General features: G+C 39.2%; 1 protein-coding gene across 5 annotated transcripts in view; it reads right to left on the reverse strand.

The window, feature by feature from the left end:
* eys (EGF-like photoreceptor maintenance factor) overlaps positions 1 to 26,237 on the reverse strand; it is a 224,227-nt gene that overhangs the window by 10,419 nt on the left and 187,571 nt on the right. For all 5 annotated transcript variants that reach the window (XM_078787403.1, XM_078787404.1, XM_078787405.1 and 2 more), the window contains 3 exons: positions 22,232 to 22,452; positions 9,263 to 9,435; positions 1,251 to 1,433 (listed from right to left, as the gene is read on the reverse strand). In XM_078787403.1, the coding sequence (XP_078643529.1) occupies positions 1,251 to 1,433; positions 9,263 to 9,435; positions 22,232 to 22,452 (577 nt within the window). The remainder of the gene's footprint in view (positions 1 to 1,250; positions 1,434 to 9,262; positions 9,436 to 22,231; positions 22,453 to 26,237) is intronic.

The raw sequence follows: 26,237 nt of genomic DNA on the forward strand, positions 1-26,237 counted from the left end.
GAGCATCCAATGACATAATGGGTACCATAATAAGTGTCAATATAGTGATATACAGTAAAGTCTCGTTATATCGATATTGTCGAGAGTCGGAAAAAATATCGATATAACTGGACTGTCGATATATCCGATCCTGCGGCGAACTGCATTAAAAGTGGGCAATAATGCACTCGACATTGTTCTATACACACGAGAGAAACCACGAACGCCAGCATGTACATAAAACAGTGATTATTGCAAGCGATAAAAAGATATCTGAATACAACACAATTAAATACATGTATTTGTACGCTTGTGTCTTCGTTGGAATAGGTGTGTATGCTATGTCAGTTGGTTCTTCTGTTGCAGGCATGTGTTTGGCCAGCTATGTGGGGCGGGTTGAGCATGACCTGTGAACCAGGAAGTGCGGGAATCGGTGTGTGTGCTGCGCTCTGGTGGTGAAAGTGTGAAAAATAAAGTTGACTGGAAGCAGCCGTTCGCCGTGTTCTTTTTTGGTATTGAAATCCTTAAGCAAAGATTGATTTAAGCTGCTTTTGTATCGATATAAGCAGACCAAATTGGCTGGCGGGAGATGAAAAGGGCATCGTAGTAACCGGATTATCATAATAATCGGGTATCGTACTAACGGAACTAATTATATCATAAAAGACTAGAAATTTGCCGGGAAATGAAAATAGTATCGTAATAAGCAGTACTTCGATATAACCGATATCGATATAACGAGACTTTACTGTATATAGCACATCATGACTGGTTCAAGACTCTTCATCCTTGTATTTAGCAAACATCAACTGCTTGTATTGTTTCTTGAATTGGCTCATCGTTGTGCATTGTTTGATTTCCTTACTCAATCCATTAAATGTTAAATGTCTGGGGTCTGTGGGCAAGCCCGGGTGGGCGTTCCAACTGAGATTTGTGCAATTGTGACATTTTCCAAAACCAATCAAATGATGCTGAGAAGATAATTATGTATTTGTCTTAAAGGTAGCATGGGAGTGAATAGTTCTGTTACTTTTTTCTCATAATCTTTCGTATAATTTTCACTTCAGTGTTCCCATAATCCTTCTTTTTATTGTTGTAAGTGGTGAGTGATTACATTTTCATGAAAAATGAAATGAAGAATGGCCCCTAGGCCATACTTTGGACATCCCTGACATAGGTTTACGGTGCCCAGCAAATTCCAAAATGTAACAACACCAATCATATCAACTTATATCTGTGATATAATCCCCGACAACGTGCAGGTGGCTCACCTTGTCCTTTCTGCCCAGAGAACAGGATCAGGTTGTCTTTCACAGCAGATGACCTATTGACCAGCGTGAACTTCAGATGGAACTCATAAAAGAAACTGTGACTGGGAATATCAGAATAGGCCACAAAAGAAGTGTAGCCAAACTCGTCAGTTCCGCTGAATCTTGCTCGGGTGATGTTGACAGCTGCAGAGAGAAAGAGAGCGCAAGATGCATCACCAAAAGATGGCACTATTGCCACACTGTACTTGAGTGGAGAAACTTTCAGGATGGTATTAGATGATGACCTGTTTTCTAACACCATCACCTCTTCGGTCCCATTCTATTTCCATTAGTAGCTATTTAGGAAGATTTTTGGCAGGCTCTCTTACGCTGCTTCATCCTCAGTGCACACAATGGTAGCACAGTATTATTTAATTCAAGTTTATTTACAATGCTTGCAGTTCCTGTGTTGATTCTCAGTGCTTGATTTGACATACAACCTTAAAGATCCAAACACATCATATTCCTCTGAAAAAGAGGTTCAAGGCTTTCCCTCTACAACTCATTGCAGCTAAATTATTTATAAAGCTGGAAACGCTTCTGTCATCATCATCCCCCATGTATTGTTTCGCTGAATTGCTCTGAATAAAAGCAGCAAATGCTTTATTTCTGCCATGTGTTGATCCTATTTTGCTCTTGTAACACGTTAGATGGTGCCATTTTTGTCAGGCCGCACTGTCCATTCCCATTGCCTTTAAATGCCCCATAGCTTGTGTGTGGTGATTTGTTTCATTCTTTTTACCCACTGACTACAATTTTTATACATGACAGCAACATTGAAGATAATTACAATTGCCATATCAACTACAGAGGGTCATTTGACTTGATATTGGTTGTGAAGTGAAATGCGGTTGAGATGTAGAATGGATGTTGAATATAGAATTAATGTTGAAGTAGTTGGGTGTTGAATGGGTGTGGAAATGTGGAACTTGTCCATTCATTTTCAAAATGTCGCGGAAAATGTAGACTCACGGTTCAATAATGCCGTTAACATTTCATTCCGGCGGTGCAAGCATTCAATGAATACATCACATTGTGAAGTCCTATTCAATTGAATGTAGGTTAGAGAATGTATCATTAACAAATAAGTGTCTGCACGCCATGCAGACAGCATTACATTGATTCAACTCCTCCGTCATGTCATGTGCTGCAAACCAAGAGAAGCGGAAGTTATGAAATACATTCTAAATGTTCATATTCTATAGATCCAGACTACGGACATATTTCATCTTACTAATATATGTATAAAATAAGAGCATTACAGCATATTTCTACCGCTTTTTCGTGCCCTGTTAGTAAGATTTATAAACAAAACAAGGCCAAAAGGGATAAGCATCCACAAGAGTTGACTCGGTATATCTTTGAGGAGCGACATTGTCTTTAACATCCTTCGTGTTCCATCCTAAACTCCAAACTTTATCAGGAAGCATGAGCAACTTCTCTGCGAAGGTAGCAGCAGCCTATTAATAATTCTGAGTGAAGTCATCTCAAATATCCATTAATGCTTCATGAACTCCACTGAGGCACTACAGCATCCGTCACACTTCCTGGTTCTTCCCTTGCATTCATTTCCTGGTTTGTTCTGAGAGACTAACTGTAGCACTTTAAGTACACTTGGGAGGAGGGCTGAAAATATTGCACTTCAGGAGGGAAAATTGTGTTTTCTTTTACATATAATGGGAGAAAAGGACAGAAAAGCAACATGGACTGATGAGACTGACCTCTTAGCTCAGCTGTCGCGTGCTGACTGTCCTTTAAAAGTAAAGTGTTTTGACACACAAGAATAATGTGACTGTACTTTCAATTGATGAGGTTGGCTAGAATTCCAAATAAATAGATCCTGATTTGACCTTTGAGCTAAGCCAGGGGTAAGCAACCTGCAGCTTTTCTGTATGCAACCCTTGGTGGAGCAAAGGAACACGTGCCCTGGTTTTCGACAATTTCGACATTATTGGCATCGTATGCTGTCTCAGTCATTGTACGGCTAAACAATATGCAATAAACTAGTTAGATGCTGAGCATTGGTGCTCAGTCATTGGATAGTAGTTCTTCTTGGGACATTTGGACAGATTCCAGCCAGATATTTATTTTATCATCTGTATCATCTTTATCATCATGTGTATTTCTGAAACTTGTTTGGGTTGCAAGTGGTAGAATTCAAGAAGAAACATGAAACATGTGACATGGTTAGCCTTCAAAATAGAGATTGTTCTTGTATTGATCTCAAACATCAGTCCCTTAGGGTTATAAAAATGTGACTGATGTGCGGGCGGGCTGCACGGCGGACGAGTGGTTAGGGCAACTAGGGCAACACAACTAGTTCAATTCCACCGTCGGCCATCTCTGTGTGGAGCATGTTCTCCCCGTGCGTGCGTGGGTTTTCTCCGGGTACTCCGGTTTCCTCCCACATTCCAAAAACATGCTAGGTTAATTAGCGACTCCAAATTGTCCATAGGTATGAATGTGAGTGTGAATGGTTGTTTGTCTATATGTGCCCTGTGATTGGCTGGCCACCAGTCCAGGGTGTACCCCGCCTTTCGCGCAAAGACAGCTGGGATAGGCTCCAGCACCCCCTCATTCCTTGTGAGGAAAAGCGGTAGAAAATGAATACGCTACATACGCTACTTTGGCATTTGACCTCCTTTACTTAGCTCCACCCTTCCTGAGTTGGCTATTCTTTAAAATGCAGACTGCAAAACAGGAACCGTAGAGCAGGGGTGTCTAAACATGTTCCACCCGGGGCCACATACTGAAGGAAAAATGAAAGGACAAAAAGGCCACATTGACATTTTGTAACCAACACATGTACTTATATATGCTAAGACGTTATATATACACTTCAAGTAAAAACTGCATCTCAGCTTTGTGTATTATTAGTATGAACTTCTATCTTTGCTTTTTTCATTTTTACTGTTGTTTTTTTAAATTTTCCAAATTTTTCAACTTTCTTCCTAAATTGACTTATCGTTATATTATGACATTATTTCCATACCATTTTGACTGTCGTCCCATAATATTAGAACTTTTTCCCAATAATGACAACTTTACAGAGTTCCCTACTTGCCTCCGCAGATAGGTTCCCATAATAACCCGAAATAAGTGAAATTTACAAAGTACCCAACTTTATTTTTTTACAATTATTATATACTGTATGTATACTTATTAAGGCTGTAAAATCCATTACCATACACTTTGTACTCCTGTGACTGTGCTTTTTCATCCTGGTGCCGTTCTGCTGTACTGTAGCGTTTTTGTATCCTTGTCAAAACATATTGCTGCAATGTTCCCTTTTGCAGTCCCCCTCTTTAGAACCAAAGAGTAATTTCCACTATTCTGCAATGGTGCCATGTAACAGCATAACTTCTAGATTCTTTCAGCATGTCCACAAGTCCAACCTTCTGTGCAATGGTTAGATCCTACTCTACTTTTTGGGGGCAGAATGTTTCATCAACATTGTGAGTTGTGTCAGGGAGAAACTTGCAAACATACAGGAGACACGGCGGGGCTGCACACGCGGGCCGCATTGATATGACAAAATTTACGGGGGGGGGGAGGGAGAGTATATATTTTACACGTAACAGTCTACCTGGTATTATTGTATCTGTAAAATTGTCATGCAATCTGCTATTATTATTTATTATTTTATATTTATATTTAAATATTAAAAAAATAATAAAATATTATAATAATTACAATAAAATTAAAATAATAATTATTTTATTATTATTATGTGAAATATGCAAATATAACAATAATATTATATATAATTAATATAATAATTAGCATTAATATAATAGTTCTAATAATAATTATAATAATCTAATAATAATAATAATAATAATAATAATTATTATTATTATTATGTGCTTGTGTCCCTTTTTTCAGGAGCACTTTGTAAACAACAGACCATGTCAAAAAACAAAATTGATAAAACCATCAAAAGGTTGGCTCAGGCCATGATGCCAGGTTGTATGTTGAGTTTAAATGAAATACTTTGGAAAGATTGGGCGGGCCGTATTCAAACACTTGGCGGGCCGGATGTGGCCCCCGGGCCGTAGTTTGCTCACCCCTGGTCTACAGCCAATCAGGACGCAGAAGACAATGGGTGGTGTAGACAAACTAGAGAGGGAAGAGAGAGACACTCAAGTTCCCACCATGCAATTATTCTTAAAGGGCCAGGCTTGGCCTATAACAGTGTTCATACTCTGTAATTAAAAAAAAAGTATAAATAAAATAGTGAAAGGTGTACCGCGATAGAGGGAGTGGACACTGTATTTTGTTTGGTTTGTCTTTCATAATATGACAACTTAAAAAAAACACATTTTAGTCTTCAATATTCGAAGTTTGTGCAACTAAAATGACATTATTGTATCATAATATTACAGTGTTATTCAACTTTTTTTTTAAATTTTATTATTTTATTTTATTTTATTATTATTTTTTTTATTCAACTTTTTTGCATCAGATTACAACCTTTTTCTTGATCATATTTTGACTTCATTCTTTTTTGCTTTTGTTGTTTTCAGTTTTCTGGTTAAATTCTATTTTTAGAACATTGTGTGGTCCAATAAAAAAAAAAAAAACACAGAACTGGGCCGCAATTGGCTCCCTTTTTAGAGGGTTAACAATGTGATTGGTAGAACCCCAAAGATGAAGCACTGACTTTAGTGACCTCAGCTACCTCCAGTGACTCGGATGGCTCACCATTTAAAAACCAATAGATGTTTTTACTGTAACACAGAAGAAGAATCCATGAAAGTTTTAACATTTTAATGCTGAAAAGGAACACTTCATGCCTTGACCTTGGCATTTTATTTTGTATAGCATTCAAAAGGAAGGTGGTTGATGCTTTAACTTAAATAATGCCTGAAAGTTCAACAACCAACAAGCAAGATAAATATTTGGTATGAGGAGAGTGTTCTCTTGCATGCAGCGAGACCCTTGGGAGTGATCAGCTGTGATAGTGCTGATCTTATCTGATGCTGGCAGGATTAACATTCAAATGTCAGCCATGCACTTGGCTCAGTACTGGATGGTTGAATCACCGCCGTTTTTTTTTTTTGTTTTTTTTTTTTTTTTGGCGTGTGGGTGCTGAAGCACGGCTGATATGCCAAGCACCCTGCTGCTCTTTTGTTTAGTCAAGCTCAACCTTCACTTCTGCGAACAACGGACTTTCTTTATTGAATCACAAAAGAAAAATGTAAATGAATAGTAAAAACTCCCACTCACCGCTATTTTTTGGAGCGAAACTGTTAAAAAAAGTTACTTTAAGTAAACAAGATGAATGAACTTAAAAGTCTTTTGAAATATTCAGCAAATCAGCCGTGAGTTTTGCTTTGATTATCCAACTTTATTGCTGCGGGAAAAGCGCATTTCTACATCCTCAGCACAATTTTGTTCCATTAATCCCTTTACTTAACAACAGGCACTCACTCTACCAACTGCTCCAGGCTCCCATTCGCCAACTGTTTGCAGACGAGTTCCTTAATAAAGCTGCTAAATCTACACTGCACTTTAATTGAAAGTGGATCAACTTTGGCCGCTTGTTCACATGATAATGACATTGTGTAAGCTAATTGAAACATTTGAAAATAAAAGTGGACACTTGTATAATCATTGCCACATCACAGCTGTCTCTGAAGACCGAGGTCAAGAACGAGTGCCGTGAATGCAGACCATTAACATATCTACTCAATTAAAACTGTCCGTCGAGTCACCGAGTGTGGGTTCTGCAAACGCAAACAACCACCAGGGTACCTAAATAACACTGGGTCAAAAGAAGTGGTGTACAGTCTGGGCCAGCAAGGCCTTCTCTGCTGGCCTAAACCATTACCAGAAGTACTGACCTACATTTCAAACTTAGATTGTAAAATTGTACAACAGTCTCGACCTGCTTCAGATGATGTAATAGTGAAGATATTTGGAGCCGCTCTATTTAGACTTAGTCTAGACTTAGTCACATTGGCTGAGCCCCAACATGAAAAGCATCGGTTTTTACCAATCACCGGTGAAATTACTCGCAGACTTGAAATTACGAGCAATAATGTAAGTCAGGGTTATTGTGACTATGTATCTGGAGATACAGGGATGGACATTACTCGCCGACTCGAAATTACGAAATTACGAGCAATATTGTAAGTCAGGGTTATTTGTGAATATGTATCTGAAGATACAGGGATGTATATGATTATTGATAAACTTGCTGGTATATTAAAAGTGGCACATAACTAACGCTCCAGACTCATCTGGTCACATATCATCATTACTCTTTTGTATTTTGAAGGTGGCTGGTCGGGCTGACACAAGACACAAGATTGGGTGTATGAGAACCAGAAGAGAACCAGTTTAGCATTACAGTAAAGTCTTGTTATATCGATATCGGTTATATCGAAGTACTGCTTATTACGATACTATTTTCATTTCCCGGCAAATTTCTAGTCTTTTATGATACAATTAGTTCCGTTAGTACGATACCCAGTTATTATGATAATCCGGTTACTACGATGCCCTTTTCATCTCCCGCCAGCCAATTTGGTCTGCTTATATCGATACAAAAGCAGCTTAAATCAATCTTTGCTTAAGGATTTCAATACCAAAAAAGAACACGGCGAACGGCTGCTTCCAGTCAACTTTATTTTTCACACTTCCACCACCAGAGCACAGCACACACACCGATTCCCGCACTTCCTGGTTCACAGGTCATGCTCAACCCGCCCCACATAGCTGGCCAAACACATGCCTGCAACAGAAGAACCAACTGACATAGCATACACACCTATTCCAACGAAGACACAAGCGTACAAATACATGTATTTAATTGTGTTGTATTCAGATATCTTTTTATCGCTTGCAATAATCACTGTTTTTCATATGTACATGCTGGCGTTCGTGGTTTCTCTCGTGTGTATAGATTCTATACACACGGGAGAAACCACAAACGCAGTTGGTTCTTCTGTTGCAGGCATGTGTTTGGCCAGCTATGTGGGGCGGGTTGAGCATGACCTGTGAACCAGGAAGTGCGGGAATCGGTGTGTGTGCTGTGCTCTGGTGGTGGAAGTGTGAAAAATAAAGTTGACTGGAAGCAGCCGTTCGCCGTGTTCTTTTTTGGTATTGAAATCCTTAAGCAAAGATTGATTTAAGCTGCTCGACATTGTTCTATACTATAGAACAATGTCGAGTGCATTATTGCCCACTTTTAATGCAGTTCGGCGCAGGATCGGATATATCGACAGTCCGGTTATATCGATATTTTTTCCGACTCCTGACAATATCGATATAACGAGACTTTACTGTATTTGGAAGAAAATGACAATGAAAAAAATCAATAAATGTAATTCTATGACGTCACACTCGTCTAGACTCTGTGTGTACACCTCAGACACCAAGAAGAGACTGTCTGACTGACAAAGGGGCTCACTTCGTTCATGCTGTTGTTCCATGGGACAAATGTGCCAAGATGCCTGAACGCAATGCTTTGTTTGGAGGCGGGAGACGAGGAAAACAAACACACATGCCCATGGCAATATATTAAAGTTGGCAAAATTGTGAACAAAAAAAATATATGTTCGGCCACTGAAAGCCCAGTCATGGCCCAGTCAAGCCTCCCACCATTGGTCAAAAGACATTTACATTAACAGTCAATGTTGTAGTCAACCTCCTGGTGTACTTTTCAATAATACCACAAGATGGAAGTAGGCGAATTGGAAGTAACATGAGTGGTCAGCATCCAGAAGCTCTATTTAGCTCTGTATGCGCTTTAAAATGTGGGTTTCCAACTCAGCACCACTGTTGGTGATACTGTATATGCTAGTGATGGTATTTTTTATTGCAACATTGGTTCTGTTGCTGCTGTGAAGAAAAGCAAACACAAACTTCCCAAACTGACGTTGCCAACTGCTAGCCTGGCATGTAGAGTATGTTCACATTGAGAAAAACTGGCCTTTATTCGCCAGCACACTCTTATTACTACTTACTTTGGTCACACAGTAGGCCTTGTCTTCCATACGGACAGAGACACACGACCTCCAGTGGCGACTTTGGGACGCATGTGGCTCCATGACTGCAGGGGTTGCGCTCGCAGGTCGTAAAGTGGCACAGGCGGCCGGTGTAGAGTGGCGGGCACTGGCAGAACCAGTCATCAGCCTCACTATGAGAGATGAAACATGGGCCATCACATGGAGACAATCCAGTCTTGCATAATGCAGAATACTACATGAGGCTGGCTTAAACATTTGTATTACATCCAAGAGGAAGTACGCTAGGATTTTAGATACGAGGCATGGAGGAAGGGGTTATCGGGGCATTGTTTTTAACTCTGTTAGACTTGGGGTTGCATTTTCTATGAATGAAAAGTGCTTTATGCATAATGTTTGACTTGAATTGACAAGCGCTTCATGAAGCAGAACAAAAAAAGCCCTCCGTCGAGCGCAAACCTTGGCCAGAGTGTCGAGATTGCTGGCAAAACAACCGTAGTGATATGATTATAAGATGACCATGAATGTAAGACAAATCCTCTTTTGCAAGGCTCATTTTCTGAGGGAAAAAACTAAAAAAGATACACAACATTGTCAACAGTTGTTTGATGATTCTGCTTTATTGATCACCATTATCTTAAAATTTGCATCATACCTTTTTCTCTGGGGCATTAATGTGTGTGAGTGACAGGAAGAAAAGCTATTTCTTGGGAAGAAGTGTTTTGGTGCAAACGTATGTATAAATCTGCAGACCACAAATCTAATTTTTTTTTTTGTATTTTCTCCAGGGAAAAATGGTAATGGTTTTATTTCATTTGAACATGCATCAGATTCCAATTGAGTGCATCCCATAATCAGTTCCCAGTTCCACATGTCCAAAAGGAGTAGGAAGAAGCAAAGCTTATTAAATCCTACCCCTCCATCTGGTACTTTTACAATCAGTAACTGTTACATTTGTTCACTTCCTGCTTTCCATAATACAGTTTAAGGTTTTTTTTTTTTTTTTTTAATAATGTACCTCGTACCGAAGTACTCGGTGATATGAGCATCTAATGCCATAATGGTTACCATCCTAGCATAGAAGTGTTTCAAATGTACTTCTTCCCTGAGATCATATTTCTCCTCTCTTGTAGAGAAGTATTGGATGACATTTTTAGCTAATTGCTTATTTTTAGCCTTATGCATTATTTTAGCTGTTTGAAGATGAACTATATCAGCAAGTTGAAGTATTTGTCATTTTAGAAATAAGTTAGTATGTTCTCTGTAGGCGGCATTATGAATTATCCTTACTGACCTTTTTTGCAGTACATTTAGCCAGTGAAGATTGCTTTTATAGTTATTAGCCCATATTTCCACACAATAAGTAAGATATGGTAGAACAAGAGAGCAATAAAGAGTGGAGTGATTTCTGATTGAGAACAAATTTTGCTTTGTTCAATACTGTAATATTTCTGGCCACCTTATGTTGTATATTTGTAATATGAGGTTTCCAGCTCAGTATTGGCTGAAGCAGTATTGCCAGTTGACATACAAAGGGAGTTGTTACAGGTAATAACATTGTTACATTCTTATTCCAATATGTGGCAAACTGTAATGGGTTCTTGCTTTTCACATTTATCACCTCTTCACATTAAAAAAATCAGTGCTGCTAACTAACATACACAAAAAACAACTAACAATAACCTGACGTACAACAGAGTACAAATGAGTCTTCACGCCTCGCTTGGCCATAAGACAAAATAAAAGTAACACAAAGGCTGAAAAGATGTGCAGTACTCCAAAAGGTAAAGTATCAGATGGAGAAGGCAGTGGTAGTTTTCAGGCCGATAAATTAATCATGTGTTTTGGTGCAGCAGCTCTGCAGGGTGTGTTTTCTTTCTCCTCGAGAAACAGGCTTCCAGAAATGAAATATTTACATTCTGTCGTCGCCGTAGAGCATTGTTAGATACCACTGCGTCTTACTACAACGGGCTGGATTATTAACGGCCTGCTAATGTCGTTTGCCGGGAGGTGCGGTTGATACACAGCCACACTGTCGCTACTGGTTCTTCTATTTTTGTTGCTGTGTTACAGATGAAATTTGTCACCAGGCTAAATTGTTTCTTGGACCGAACAGGTACAATCATTTGAATAATATCTGACAGCCTCCAAGAATCACTCAATTAACTCGAAATTACTCGAAATTCAAATGTGTTGCAAATGGGAATGCTGAGAAATTGTGCAAGCGAGCGCTGTGCCACTACATAATTCATCAGGACATGTCATAACAATCCTCAGATAGCGAGCGAGCAAGGTACTACGAGCAGCATAGGTCAACGATTTGACTGCATGATGACTGAGAGCTGTGTTCTTCGGGTGATGCGATGACATCGTTTGCACATTTTCCACATCCCCTACAGGTTATGTGTTGTATTGCAAGTTGCTTTTGACTTTTGATACAACACAATAAATTCAGGTTAAGATTATCTTAATTAGTACTATGAATCTGCTTTAAAGCTATATAATGCTAAAATAAATTGTCACTTTATTTATTATTATCAATTATACATGTTAAATTGTGTTATCATGTCGTCTCATATTCTGATGAAATTATTTTTTGCACATTTATGCTTATTTTATTAAAAAAATACTTCAGAAAAGATTGAATAACAACAATGCATCATCACTTGTATCATATTAATACTCTTTCTTACATCTGTTGCAGAAATTACAGCCTAATTAAAGCCTAATTGGATTACCACAATAAAGTCAAAATAAATAGGCCTAAAACTGAGGGTGTGTGCCTGTCTGTGAGTGTGTGTGTGTGGGGGGGGGGGGGGGGGGGGCAGAGGAAGCCTGAAAACACTTGAGTTCAATTGGCCCACTCCCAACTTGATTTGCAGGGTGACAAACAGTGACTTCCATTTGCCTGTGGCAGCCACTTTAATGATGAAATTGTGGTCATTTTTGCAGACTAATCTAAATACGTTAAAGCAGCAATATGTATAAAATATGCCGTAAAAAAAACAAAACCTTGAAATCCATTATGACGTTTCGCTGGCTGTTAAGCTGGAGAACAGCATCTCTCGCATTTCCATAGCAACCAAGATCAGCTACTTTATAAAAGTCACACAGAATTTGAATTTCAAAGAGAAGCAAATCTCGTTAGACATCAACTCACTGAGCATCTAAAATGATGATGATAACCACAGAAGCAAAACTGGAACTTACCTCGACTAAGCAAAGTGTTTGGCTGATCAATTGTACATATGACCATTAGATTTAAAGTTGAACTGCACATTTTGGGGAATTTTACCCATCATTCACAATCCTTATGTGGAACATTATGATGGAACAAAACGAGTTAATATGAGCTACCTAACAATGCATGTAATTGGGACAAACCTATTTCGATTATGAAGCCCTTTAAAAAAAACAAAATTCTAACAGCGTTTTATTTTTTTTTTGTGAGGGTTTTAACATCAAAATTTCCCATGATGTCCATTGTTAGCTTGCTGATATTATCTTGTCACGATACAATGCACAGAAAAATGTTCATGTTTCACATAAAGATAGCAAATGATTCCAAAAACAGTGCAGTTCCCCTTTAAGGGAACACCAGTTACATATGTACACATGCCAATCATATGCAAATGCTTGGAAACCAGTCCAGGCTGTACTCTGCCTCCCGCCCGAAGTCACTCGAAATAGGCTCCAGCATAGTGACAACATAGAAGATGAATAATGAATGAATAATAAATGTGGGCAGCACGGTGGAAAGTGGTTTGCATGTTGGCCACACAGTTGGGAGATCAGGAAGATGTGGGTTTGAATCCCTTTTGGGCATCTCTGTATGGATGCGTGCATGTGTGGGTTTTCTCCGGGTACTCCGGTTTCCTCCCACATTCCAAAAACATTCTAGGTTAATTGGTGACTCCAAATTGTCCGTAGGTATGAATGTGAGTGTGAATGGTTGTTTGTCTATATGTGCCCTGTGATTGGCTGGCCACCAGTCCAGGGTGTACTCCACCTCTCGCCCAAAGACAGCTGGGATAGGCTCCAGCAACGCTAATAAGGAGAAGCAGCATAGAAAATGGATGGACGTATAATAAATATGACTTAAAGCGTGCATGTGCTCTTAGCAAAGGTTTTACGCTGAACAAATAAATTGACTTCACATGACATCCATTCAACTTGACCAATGTCACAGGACAGTTTGTGCTTTTAACTACAAACACCAAAGAAACCAGCAAAATATTCCGTTCTATTGCTTCAATGCAGATGACTACAGCACACACAGCATTTCAATTTGAAACTAATGAGAACCAGACAAATTCATAAATAATTGGTCAGCTTTCTTGTGATATCACAATCACAGCAGGAACAATACGCTCCACAGACACATGCGTTTCGCAAACGTCTTCCCTGATAAATTATGCACAAAACACTTTCTTTCAAAGTGCTTGTTGGTATGCAAACACTCATCTACAGGAAGTCACCGATGAGGCTTTGCTGCCATGCTACGCTACAGGATAAAAGCAGTTAGTCCACTTATCCTTCGTTAAAAATAAAACGGGCCGGTCATTCTTGTGCATATTATTCAAAGAGAAGAGACTCGCTTGCCCTCCATTACTGTAAGCAGCCAGTTGGACACGATAACAACAGAGAGCCCTGGTGGCAGGTTTTAGGATAAATCATTTCAACGTGCTCCCTGAGTACATTTAAAATACCAGAAAAGGAAATGGAATTTCCATACACATGACATTCACCTGATGTAACAGACGACATTTCCCTGACCTCTTCCAGACACTCTTGGCTTCCCCGGCAGTGACGGAGGGCGACGTCTGCTAAGCCTCTGCCGGGGTCGTTTGAAATACACTGTCAAAGCCAAGCATCACTCACATGGAATTCCTTTAAGGAAGGAGGAATGAAGGAGTTTCTCAAAACATCACACGATATTCTCTCTAGAGCGGAACTTTCAACAAACAGCATTCTTTGTATTTATCCAAACTTTGGATTCCTGAAACATAGACCCTTTCATTTAGTATTCCCAATATATCCTCAGTGCACTGAACCCTCGTCCTATGAGGAAGCACGACCTGTATTTAACATTCCAACAATGAAGATTGATTGTTTATAATAGAAGTCATTACAGTAATCTTTTAGTATTTATCACGGTTAATTGGTTCCACACCCGATTGTGATAAGTGAATTTCAGCAAAATAGGATTTCTTATTTATTAAATATTTTCATAGTTGGGGCATAGAAAATCTGTTATTACCTTCTAACATATTACCTTTGAACATTATTAGAGCCCTCTAGACATGAAATAACACCCCTATAGTCACATTTACACTCATATTACCCAATATAGCACACACAATAGGCAATTTAAGACACAAATAAGACTCAAGACTTGGCGTGGGTTACAGCCACAGCAGTACCCCGGGTTAGAATTATTGTGCTTGTTGTAAGGTAATTCAAACCTGCAATACATTTTCCCGGGCATCCGGTTTGATGCTTGTGTATCTGACCAAACATTACAAGAACATTATAGATTATATTGTGTAGGCTAAATTACATCATCATGACTTTATCCCTTATATTTGTATTTTAGTTCACTTAGAATATAAAATGAATGTTTTTTTGGAAAAACTCTGGTAGAGTGAAGTCGGGAAATTTGAAACACAAAGTGGCAAGGGATGACTTTATATTCGCAAATTAATTTTCAACTTTAATAATGATTTGGAGGGCACGGCGGTCTAGTGGTTAGCGCGCAGACCTCACAGCTAGGAGACCAGGGTTCAATTCCACCCTTGTGGAGTTTGCATGTTCTCCCCGTGCATGCGTGGGTTTTCTTCCGGGTACTCCGGTTTCCTCCCACATTCCAAAAACATGCTAGGTTAATTGGCGACTTCAAATTGTCCATAGGTATGAATGTGAGTGTGAATGGTTGTTTGTCTATATGTGCACTGTGATTGGCTGGCCACCAGTCCAGGGTGTACCCCGCCTCTCGCCTAAAGACAGCTGGGATAGGCTCCAGCACCCCCTGCGACCCTCGTGAGGAAAAAGCGGTAGAAAATGAATGAATGAATAATGATTTGGACTGCATGGGAAAGTGAACAGTTGTGATGGACTAATGACGCTTGTCATTAACCTCAGGATGGCAAGTGTAACACACACAAAAAAAAAAATACACTACACAAGGTTGCCTACAGCCACAGCGGTTAATGCCTATGCTTTCTGAACCCAGCACTAAACCAGAAACTTAGCAGTTAATTGAATAGAGGTTCTAACTGAAGCATGTATGGGAATCTAGGAAAAAAAAACAATTGATGGTTTCCATGATCCATGAAGGAATGTGTCAAATGGTCAAAGTCTATCGTACATGTATAGCTCAGGCATACAAAGGTGAGAAAAAAAATCTAGCACATTGGGGAATAATTGTAACACACCCCTTCTTATTTTCAACATGAACTCAAAAAAGTGTTGACATGACACCTTACATTCACAACCTTGCACCAATAGGTATTTGGTCACATCAAAATTGTGTGAGCCTGTAAGATAAAACAACTCCTGACATGCCTTTTATCGAACAGAAAATTATTTTTATTTGCCTTGCAAAATTCCAGAAAAAACTAGTTGACAAAGTGTGTACGGTGCATCATGATTTTAGTGGAAATACCCTCAAAGGGATTTAGTTGCACACAGGATGTTTTTCATTCTCTCTTCATCCTCTTCTCCTCTTGGCCGAAACACTGCTCCCCTGACCGTGGCTACTCCACTGCGATTGGTCAGTTTTGGAAGGTCAGCTCCAACCATGACCTCCATCCACAGCTCAGAGCTGCATCAAGGCATGCCCCCCCTCAATGTGTCATGTGTTATGTATTAATAATGAAGAATCGGATGTCAAACTGTGCTTTGTTTGTTCATGAAACAATTGTCTGTGAAGTGGCAGGAGCAGAGGAGCAGTAACTGTGATGTAGGTCTTTAGCTGCCACGAAATTCCAGAAATCTTCCCACTGTTGCATTACTGTGTTTTTCTCAGGAAGCCCATGCAAAGTCTTAAACCAGGAAAACCCATTCTGGCTGCCATTTGGGTGCCCAAGTTGTCATACAGTACATGGATTTCCTAAAGTTTTGACATGACAAATTAACAAGATATCAGGAAACACTGGTTTTTAATATGGGCTGGCTGGACTTGCCTTGGCAAGTTGCCAAGCAACTATCCGAGAACGACGTTGTCGCTCCTTTGTAATTCATACATTGATATTATGAAATCACACCAGTCATTAAAACACAAAGGCTGATTGCAATGATGTTGATCTTGCAACATGATAAAATGCTAAATTGCTGCAGGTACTGATACTTTAAAGGCTTGACAAATAATGTTCAAAACTTTACAGAAATGGCACATGGGGGAGGAATGATGATGTGGTCTTAAAATTGAAATCCTACTTGCTGTGCTCCAACTAGAGACAACAGCCCCGAAGTCTGCAGCCACCTGCTCCAGCAAGCAAAGGCTCACTGCACGCCCACACAAAGGCACCATGGGGTGCCATCAACAGTAGCCCCCTAAGCGGGACGCCTACTGACAACAGATGCCGCTGCCAGTCAAATTGTACTCACAGTACATGAATTCACATTTAGGACAGTATACAGTGGAACGATAGGTTAGCCTGGTTACCATGTTTATTACATTTACGACACACCTTTGTGTGCATTCGCCGATGAACTTACAATGATGTGTGCATCTTGTTGTGTTATTAATACACTGTGTGAGTCCATCTGTACTAGTATCCTGTCTATGATGCACACATATTTTTATTGTTTTATAATTGTAGTTTTACATGCATAAAACAAATCAATTCGACAGCGCCACCCTCAATCCATCCCCGCTCATCCGCAACCTTGGTATCCTCCTGGACCCCGACCCTTTCATTTGAACCCCACATCAAACAGTTAACCCGGACTGCATTCTTCCATCTTAAGAACATAGCCCGACTCCGTCCATCACTTATATTCTCTGCCGCTGAATCCCTGATCCATGCATTGATCCCAACCAGAATGGACTACTGCAACAGTATTCTATACGGTACACCATCCAAAACCCTCAATAAACTACAATATATTCACAACTCCGCTGCCCGCCTCCTCACCTCTACCCGCTCCCGTCAACACATTACCCCGGTCCTTAAAAACCTCCACTGGCTTCCCGTCCCCCAACACATTCACTTCAAGGTTCTTCTCATACAATCTGACCCCCCCATATCTCACAGACCTGCTCCATCCACACAATCCCCCGCGTCCCCTTCGCTCCTCAGACTCAAACCTCCTGGCACCTCCCCTGTAAGACCAAGCTCCGAACCTGGGGAGACAGAGCCATCTCCATCGCTGCCCCCACCCTCTGGAACTCTTTGCCCCATTCACTCCGTGCTTGCCCTGACCTTCCCTCCTTTTTCCACCTTTTTAAATCTGTTTTTAATGTCTAACTTTTTATACCTGACTGCTGTGCCCCGCCCCTCCCCGCTTTTACTCATGTTTTAACTGTGTATTAACCAATGAATGTTGTATTTTAACGTATCTTTTACTCTGTTTACTTGCTCTCCATTCTTCTGTAAAGTGTCTTTGAGTATTTTGAAAAGCGCTATGCAAATAAAATGTATTATTATTATTATTAAAATGCATATAAATGACGAATGAAAAGGCTAAATGACCCAAGACACAAAAATGACAGGACATTTCCGTTTCCTAGAATGCCACCAATATAGTGTTTACAGAAAGACGTATTTTACACCGTGACTTTCTACAGTCTGCATCTTTAAGCTAAGTGAGTAGTAGTGAGTAAAATTGGCCATCTAGGTTTGCCAGTGACAAAGATGCTGTTGTTGTTTTTACAAGGCAGTGAATCATCAAAATGCTTTGAAGCTGTTACCTTTCAGGTCAAATTCTTGCATATTGTTGCTTAAACAAACCTGACATGCTGTCTTTAACACCGTGTCTGCATGAATTAGTGTTGCTTCACAGAGAGCCCATGAAGCTAAATCGGTATCTTCCATCTATATGTGTATGGATTTATGTTTTTATAGTATGATTATCCCTCACCACTACATGGTAAGGATGTGGAAAACAAGCAATATTAATCCATACATGGTTTCGCATATGTGCGATGCGAGTGCATTGGCTCATTCACTGGGTATGGACGCAATTGACGGGATTCATCTCAATCTAGATTCATCTCGATGCGTTTAATAGGGAATGCGTAAAATCCGATGCAAGCGCCGTTTTATTAATGTTCAACTTTACCCCAAGTGCAATGAATGCACCATCATTATTTTGCCTTTTGTATTGAATATGGACGGAAGCCGTGAGGCACATACAACTACTAGTAAAACAGCATGGACGTTCACACGCAAGCAGCAGCGAGGAAGTTTCTATATTTAACCCCCCCGCAACGTTTAAATGGTATGTTTGGAAACACGATAGATTCTCAAAGAACGGTGAAAAGCTCGACAAAATGTCCGTCATTTGCAAAGAATGCCGTGCAACGGTAGCACGACAAACATGCAGACCCCCTTAAAAAGGGGACACCACAACATGGACAAGTCTACCACCGCCTCCCCGTCTAGTTCCTCGTAAGACACAGAGGAAGAACCAAGCAAATCAGGTCAGAAGAAGTGGATCTTCAACTGCTTTCAAAATTGTCCAGGAGCTGTTTGTCCGTCCCTGCAACAAGTTCCATTTTTTCCTTTGCTGATTTGCATCCTGTTGAATTGCATCATATCGCAATAAATTGCATCATATCGTATCGGATCGCATTGATTTGAACTACATTTTTATCGCATCGTGAAAAGGACGTATTGTATTACATCATCGCCAGAAAATTCCATGTATCGTTAAAGTATCGTATCGCAGTGCATCGAGATGTGTATCGAATCGTCCTCAGTGCTGAGAGTCACACCCCTACTACATGGTTCAAATTGTTTTCCAAAAATACATAAAAAACATAATAAATCATGCTGTTTTATAGTTGCATGTAGCCTCTTAGTAAAAAATATGGATATTGAAGCAGATTTTACACATTTATTTGCCTGAATATTTAACATTTAACATATTTAATATATAACATTTTCAAGCATAACAATGGCAAAATGAACTAAAATACAGATATAAGGCATCCAGAAGACACATTCAAAGGTCAGTGAGATATATACAGTAAAGTCTCGTTATATCGATATCGGTTATAACGAATTACTACTTATTACGATACTATTTTCATTTCCCGGCAAATTTCTAGTCTTTTATGATATAATTAGTTCTGTTAGTACGATACCCGGTTATTATGATAATCCGGTTACTACGATGCCCTTTTCATCTCCCGCTTGCAATAATCACTGTTTTTCATATGTACATGCTGGCGTTCGTGGCATGTGTTTGGCCAGCTATGTGGGGCGGGTTGAGCATGACCTGTGAACCAGGAAGTGCGGGAATCGGTGTGTGTGCTGTGCTCTGGTGGTGGAAGTGTGAAAAATAAAGTTGACTGGAAGCAGCCGTTCGCCGTGTTCTTTTTTGGTATTGAAATCCTTAAGCAAAGATTGATTTAAGCTGCTCGACATTGTTCTATACTATAGAACAATGTCGAGTGCATTATTGCCCACTTTTAATGCAGTTCGGCGCAGTATCGGATATATGGATAGTCCGGTTATATCGGTATTTTTTCCGACTCTCGAGAATATCGATATAACGAGACTTTACTGTAAATCGCCAAAACGACAGGCTATATTATTTATAATAAAAACACGGGCAAGCTAAAACTAAACTCTGAACTGCCGACGTCACTTCCTGTCCTCTCACCACCAACACATTTATATCAGCGAGACACTGTCATATTTACCATATGTCTTAAGTGGTTTATTTACTCTTATTGTGTCTACTACAATATATCGGATAATATGAGTGTAAGCCTGACTATAGTGGTGTTATTTAATGTCTAGAGATCTCAAATAGTGTTAAAAAATATACCATTTCTAAATAAGGAATCCAACTTCATCACGGTCAGATCTGAAACCAATTAACCATGAAAAACGAGCATTTACTGCTCATATTAATTATGGTTAATCTGGGGTCCAAGGCACAGATATGCCAGATATGAGTTTTAAATATCATGTATGCTACATATCATAATGTCTTCTTCCGGTATCGCACATTGATGCCACTAAAAATCCTAATATACCTACAAGGCCACCGAGAAGCGACACTTCACCATCCCTCCATCCTATTGTGTCATAGCAGTTGAACCAAAGGCAAAAATGAGCGCTCTATAGAGCTCTCATATTGGACTCTGAATGACCCCTGTGTGTCGTGTTGTACAAGAAACACCTGCATTAATGTGTATTCAGCACACACGGATAATTGCGAGACCTCCTTTTCAACATATGACAAGCCAATGGAACCACACCGCCACCATATCCTAATTGGTTTTTCCTATCACAATACTCAGGGTGCTCTCTTTCATTTCCTGTTGAACAAATGCAACTGTTAATTGAGAGTGTCATAACACAATGAACAAGTCATTTGCAGCAGCTATTTTCTGGATTAGCCAAGGGGAAAGAGCATCATATGTCGTCCGTGCAGACTTATAAAGAGGGTCAAAATTGTTGGTAAGTGAGGTGTGATTGTGTTCTGATGAGCTAAACTGACTAAAGAGGAAGTCAGATTAGATCTCACATTTAGTCCAGCCCAGGAAATTAATTTAACCTTTCACTTGTTTCACCTTTCTGTATCGGGAGAAGCGATTCGCAATTAAAAGTGAAAGATTTTCACACTATCCTACAAACATAAAAGGTGTACATTTCAATGCTGATCCTAATTGGGATTAATTGGGTCGTCTGTGTACCGAATACTATTTTTGCTGAAATGTCCCATATTGTACTATTTTACAGAATATATACAGTTGAACCTTTGTTGATTTCATTTATTCGTTCATACGTGCGTCTGTGTTTACTGCACACCCATTTCAGGACGTCAGTAAGACTCAGTGTTCTACTCTGTAAAACCAAACATGTAGAGCCATCCAATACGTCTTTCAGGGCTCAATTCCAAAAGGCAGAACCTCATTATCTGACCTGTAGGCATCCTTTCACACGAGAATACAACATATAGGTGAGAAAAATGGAAAAAGCATAATAGGTCCCCTTTAAGAACAGGATCGGACTCATGCAGTGTATTAATGACACGACAAGACGCACGCCATATTGTACGCTAGCCGGAGAATGCCGGCGTAAATATTCAACATTAACCAGAAAACAGAGGTCATGACCACCAGGAAGGTTTTTGAAACGTCATGATTGGTATGGAGGACCAAAACTACCAAAATAATAAATAAATAAAAAAATAAAAGTGAAAATAAAAACAAAAATTCAAAAAAAAATAAAAAAATTAAATACAAAAAATAAATATAAATGGAAATAAAAACAAAAATTAAAAAATATATACATAAATAAATAAATAAAAGCAAAAATAAATAACAAGATTCAAAAATTAAAAATAAATACAAAAATAAATGTAGAAATAAATACAAAAATAAATATATAAATAAAATTACATATCAATAAATAAATAAAAGCACTCTGCTCTCATATGTATTTATTTTATTTTTTGTATTAAATCTTGTTTTTTATTTTTGTATTTATTTATGTATATATTTTTTTATTTTTGTTTTTATTTCCATTTATATTAATTTTTTTGTATTTATTTTTTTTTCATTTTTCTTTTTATTTCCACTTTTATTTATTTATTTATTTATTATTTGGCAGTTTTGGTCCTCCATAGATTGGTAGTCACAAGGACACATATAATTGTTAAAACATCATAAAGTAGTCACATTTCCATAATAAGGTCCATGTAAAATATGTATTTAAACATATTTTACATTGTTTGCAGAGTAGATTTTACTTTAAAAAAAAAAACTTGGATTGGTTAAAGAAGTACCTGACACAGGTTCCTCCATTCCAACAGGGCAGGTGCTGACAAACTGGTGGGTCACAGTTCTCGATGTTCCTCCCTCTCACGGCCTCCCCCACCAGGAATATCTCCTTTGAGTTGACCTGAAGTTGCCTGATACATCCAATAAATCTTGTTTTTTTTGCAAGTTCGTCAGGCAGATCCCAGTGGGAGGAAACATCGCCAAGAAAAATAGGCCCAAATGTTCTCTGTGGAAAAAAAAAAGTGGCCAGCCAGTTATCACAAATATTGTTTATTAAATCACACAAAAACACACAATATATTCATTCATTTTCTACCGCTTTTCCTAGTGTTATCCTCAAATATCCTTAATAAATTTAGCCTTCTCAGTTGATGTAATTGGCTGTAACGGTTTGTAAATCATCCTCAATAACATTCGGTATTTGTATTGTGGTGAAACAGGAGTTAGTTATATATTTGCAGGCTCAATACACAATAAAATATCTATTTTCTGCTGTGTAATTATGACTACTTTTAGTACTTGTATAGAATACAATAGTAGAGTCATAAAGTGGGGTGCAGAGATCTCACAGAGCCACGCATAAAGACCATGAAGTTAGGGTATTCATCCTAAGATAAGAGTTGAGGAGTCAGGATATTGCTGGAAGAGATTTAATGAGAAAATTCCAGAATCCCAAGGACGAAGTCCAGGGCAGGACGTGTTGCCATGGGAACCAGGCCAGAAGGGAGCTCAAAAGTTGTAAGAGATTTATAGACAGATGCAGAAGTTTGATTCACTTTGTATGGAATCATTTCAAGAGGGTTGAAAAACATAATCGCTATTCATTTTCTCTTATTTCTTGGCGCATATAGCGAGTGAAATGCTCGTACTGTACAGCCCAGACACACAGACACAGAGAGGGGAGGGGCGGTCAAATACATAATGGGGGATTTTCCGTCATCACGATTACGGATAATGGTGAACTGTTCTCGTTTCATGCTTGTACTTGGAAAAAATGCATTTTCCTATAATGAGTCTACAATGGGCTGCATGGCGGATGAGTGGTTAGCATGCAGGCCTCACAGCTAGGAGACCAGGGTTCAATTCCACCCTCGGCCATCTCTGTGTGGAGTTTGCATGTTCTCCCCGTGCATGCATGGGTTTTCTCCGGGTACTCCGGTTTCCTCCCACATTCCAAAAACATGCTAAGTTAATTGGCCACTCCAAATTGTCCATAGGTATGAATGTGAGTGTGAATGGTTGTTTGTCTATATGTGCCCTGTGATTGGCTGGCGACCTCTCGCCCCAAGACAGCTGGGATAGGCTCCAGCACCCCTGTGACCCTTGTGAGGAAAAAGCAGTAGAAAATGAATGAATGAATGAATGAAATAATGCACGCCAAAACATTGATGCTTCTATGCATGAAATAAAGTAAATAGCGGCGGTAGAGAAAGGTAATTTAAGTGAAATGAACAAATAATTAAAAGACGATCTACAATATTGTTAAAATATTGCTGAATTTCAGTGTGTTGTGGCTTTGAAATGGCACAATAGTTGCTTCGGGTGCCAGAATGTCACCAACAATAAAAACACATCTTTGAAGATTCGTGCTTGCTGTGAATTTGTTCTCAGTCTAAGCAACAGCAAAAATGTGAGGCATTTGTTGACGATGAACATCTTTCTAGACAAAAAAAAAAAACACTGTGGGAATTGATGCATTTTTTTGAAAGGGATTTTGCCAACATGGACTGTCTGAACTTGTCTCATTGAAGTTTTTATGACTTCCAAAATATCATTCATCATGACTCCATGGTTGTGCTTTAGAAGGGCGGCAATGAGGCTTAATACTAAATGATCTTTCGGGATGTCGGCTTGATGCAGTCAGAAAAAATGCATCGTTTGAAAACGTATAAGCGGTATGGTGAGAAGGAAGTAGCATGGAAGGACATCACAATGCCTTTAAGTGTGCTTTTTGTGTTTGTGAGATGAGTTCATCCGAAGTATATACAATAATGTAATATGCATGAGGTTCTAAGTGGACTCAACATTGCATGCTGATTTGATGTAATTATTATTATTTTTTCCCAATGCAATCAAGTCTCTTTAAATATGGACGCCACGTTCCATTCATGAGTTACTCTGTACTGACCGTCTGTGGTGAAGTGGAGATGTGGAAAAGGTGGAGTTACTTTTGCACACTTCTCAAGTTGGAATGTGTACCCCACTTTTTATAGGTCTGAATTTGTTTTGAATTTGTCCCTATGCGCACATTTTGGCTTTCTGGCATCGGCGGACTTTTAGCCAGATTTCCATTTTTATAGATGGGGGCCAAGGTTCTGGTAATTCACATTTTTTTTGGTTATTTATTTGTCCAGTAAGACTTGAAAACATCCATCCATCCATTTTCTGTGCTGCTTATCCTCACGATGGTCACAGGGATGCTGGAGCCTATCCCAGCTGTCTTTGACCGAGGTGACTGGTGGCCAGCCAATCACAGGGCACATATAGACAAACAACCATTCACACTCATATTCATACCTATAGACAATTTGGAGTCGCCAGTTAAACTGACATGTTTTTAGAATGTGGGACGAAACCGGCCTCGACGCTAACCACTCGACAACCGTGCAGCCCGACTTGAAAACTTGTACAATTATTTTCTTAGAGGCTGATTTTTCCAAGACATTAGAGACATTATTTCTGTGGTTATTTTAAAGTTATTTTAAAGTTATCCTTGCACCATTGACACTTATCAAATTAACCATGCTTGGTAACCTCTGATAAGTTTATTAGAATTTTCTTTGGTTATATATGTAAGCCCCATATTTGAATGAATCATCAGTACCATTTGAGTGTCTCTTTGCCGGACCGAGTGTCCTGGTTTTCAGTAAACAAACAATGGTCACCCTGTTATATGCAATGATTTACGAGCAACCACTGGGTCAAAATATTGTAGCAAACAAGCAGCGATGTAATGGATATGCTATTAAAAAATAAAATAAATCTTAAATTAGAAAACCATAAATCACGTTGAGGGGTGGGGGCGTACATAGCTTATTGAGCCTGTGGGAAGGTTGGGATCCTTTATGTGCATTTGAAAGAAGAAAATTATTCACTTAAAATTAAATATGGGTTTTGTTCATCAAACAAATGAGCCAGGCTCGTCTAAGACGAGCAGCCCGGTGCTACCTTCATTACCTTCATTGCTTGTTAAAGTAGGAGTCCTGTTTGCATCTTTACAGCAGTCATTTACACACGAATGGTCAATCATAAACCGCAGTTCATGAAATAGAAAATCTATTTAGTTTTTAGAAAAGCAGGTTCCTGAAACTCGACATACAATTTGCAGTTTTCCCTTCAAATCAATATACAGTAAAGTCTCGTTATATCGATATTCTCGGGAGTCGGAAAAAATACCGATATAACCGGACTATCCATATATCCGATCCTGCGCCGAACTGCATTAAAAGTGGGCGGATCTTTGATATGGCATGTCATTTTCTCCTTGAGTTCATGGATTGCGTATCTAGCATGCTTTTGTACTACAATACATTTTGTACTACAGTAAATAAAAATAAACTTACGCTGTAGTGATTACCGGTTACCGGGACATAATTCACCCCGGAACTATCGATAGGGAAGGTGTTGCCACCCGGAGGGGTAGGCGCGAGGGACGGGTGTTTTCCGCTGTGTGTGCTGCACTCTGGTGGTGGAAGTGTGAAAAATAAAGTTGACTGGAAGCAGCCGTTCGCCGTGTTCTTTTTTGGTATTGAAATCCTTAAGCAAAGATTGATTTAAGCTGCTTTTGTATCGATATAAGCAGACCAAATTGGCTGGCGGGAGATGAAAAGGGCATCGTAGTAACCGGATTATCATAATAACCGGGTATCGTACTAACCGAGCTAATTATATCATAAAAGACTAGAAATTTGCCGGGAAATGAAAATAGTATCGTAATAAGTAGTAATTCGTTTTAACCGATATCGATATAACGAGACTTTACTGTATTTTCAAAAAGTACTCTTTTGGTCC

This window comes from Doryrhamphus excisus, linkage group LG20 (assembly GCF_037039965.1).
Source record: "Doryrhamphus excisus strain RoL-2023G ecotype Guam linkage group LG20, RoL_Dexc_Guam_v1.1, whole genome shotgun sequence".
Taxonomy (NCBI): domain Eukaryota; kingdom Metazoa; phylum Chordata; class Actinopteri; order Syngnathiformes; family Syngnathidae; genus Doryrhamphus; species Doryrhamphus excisus.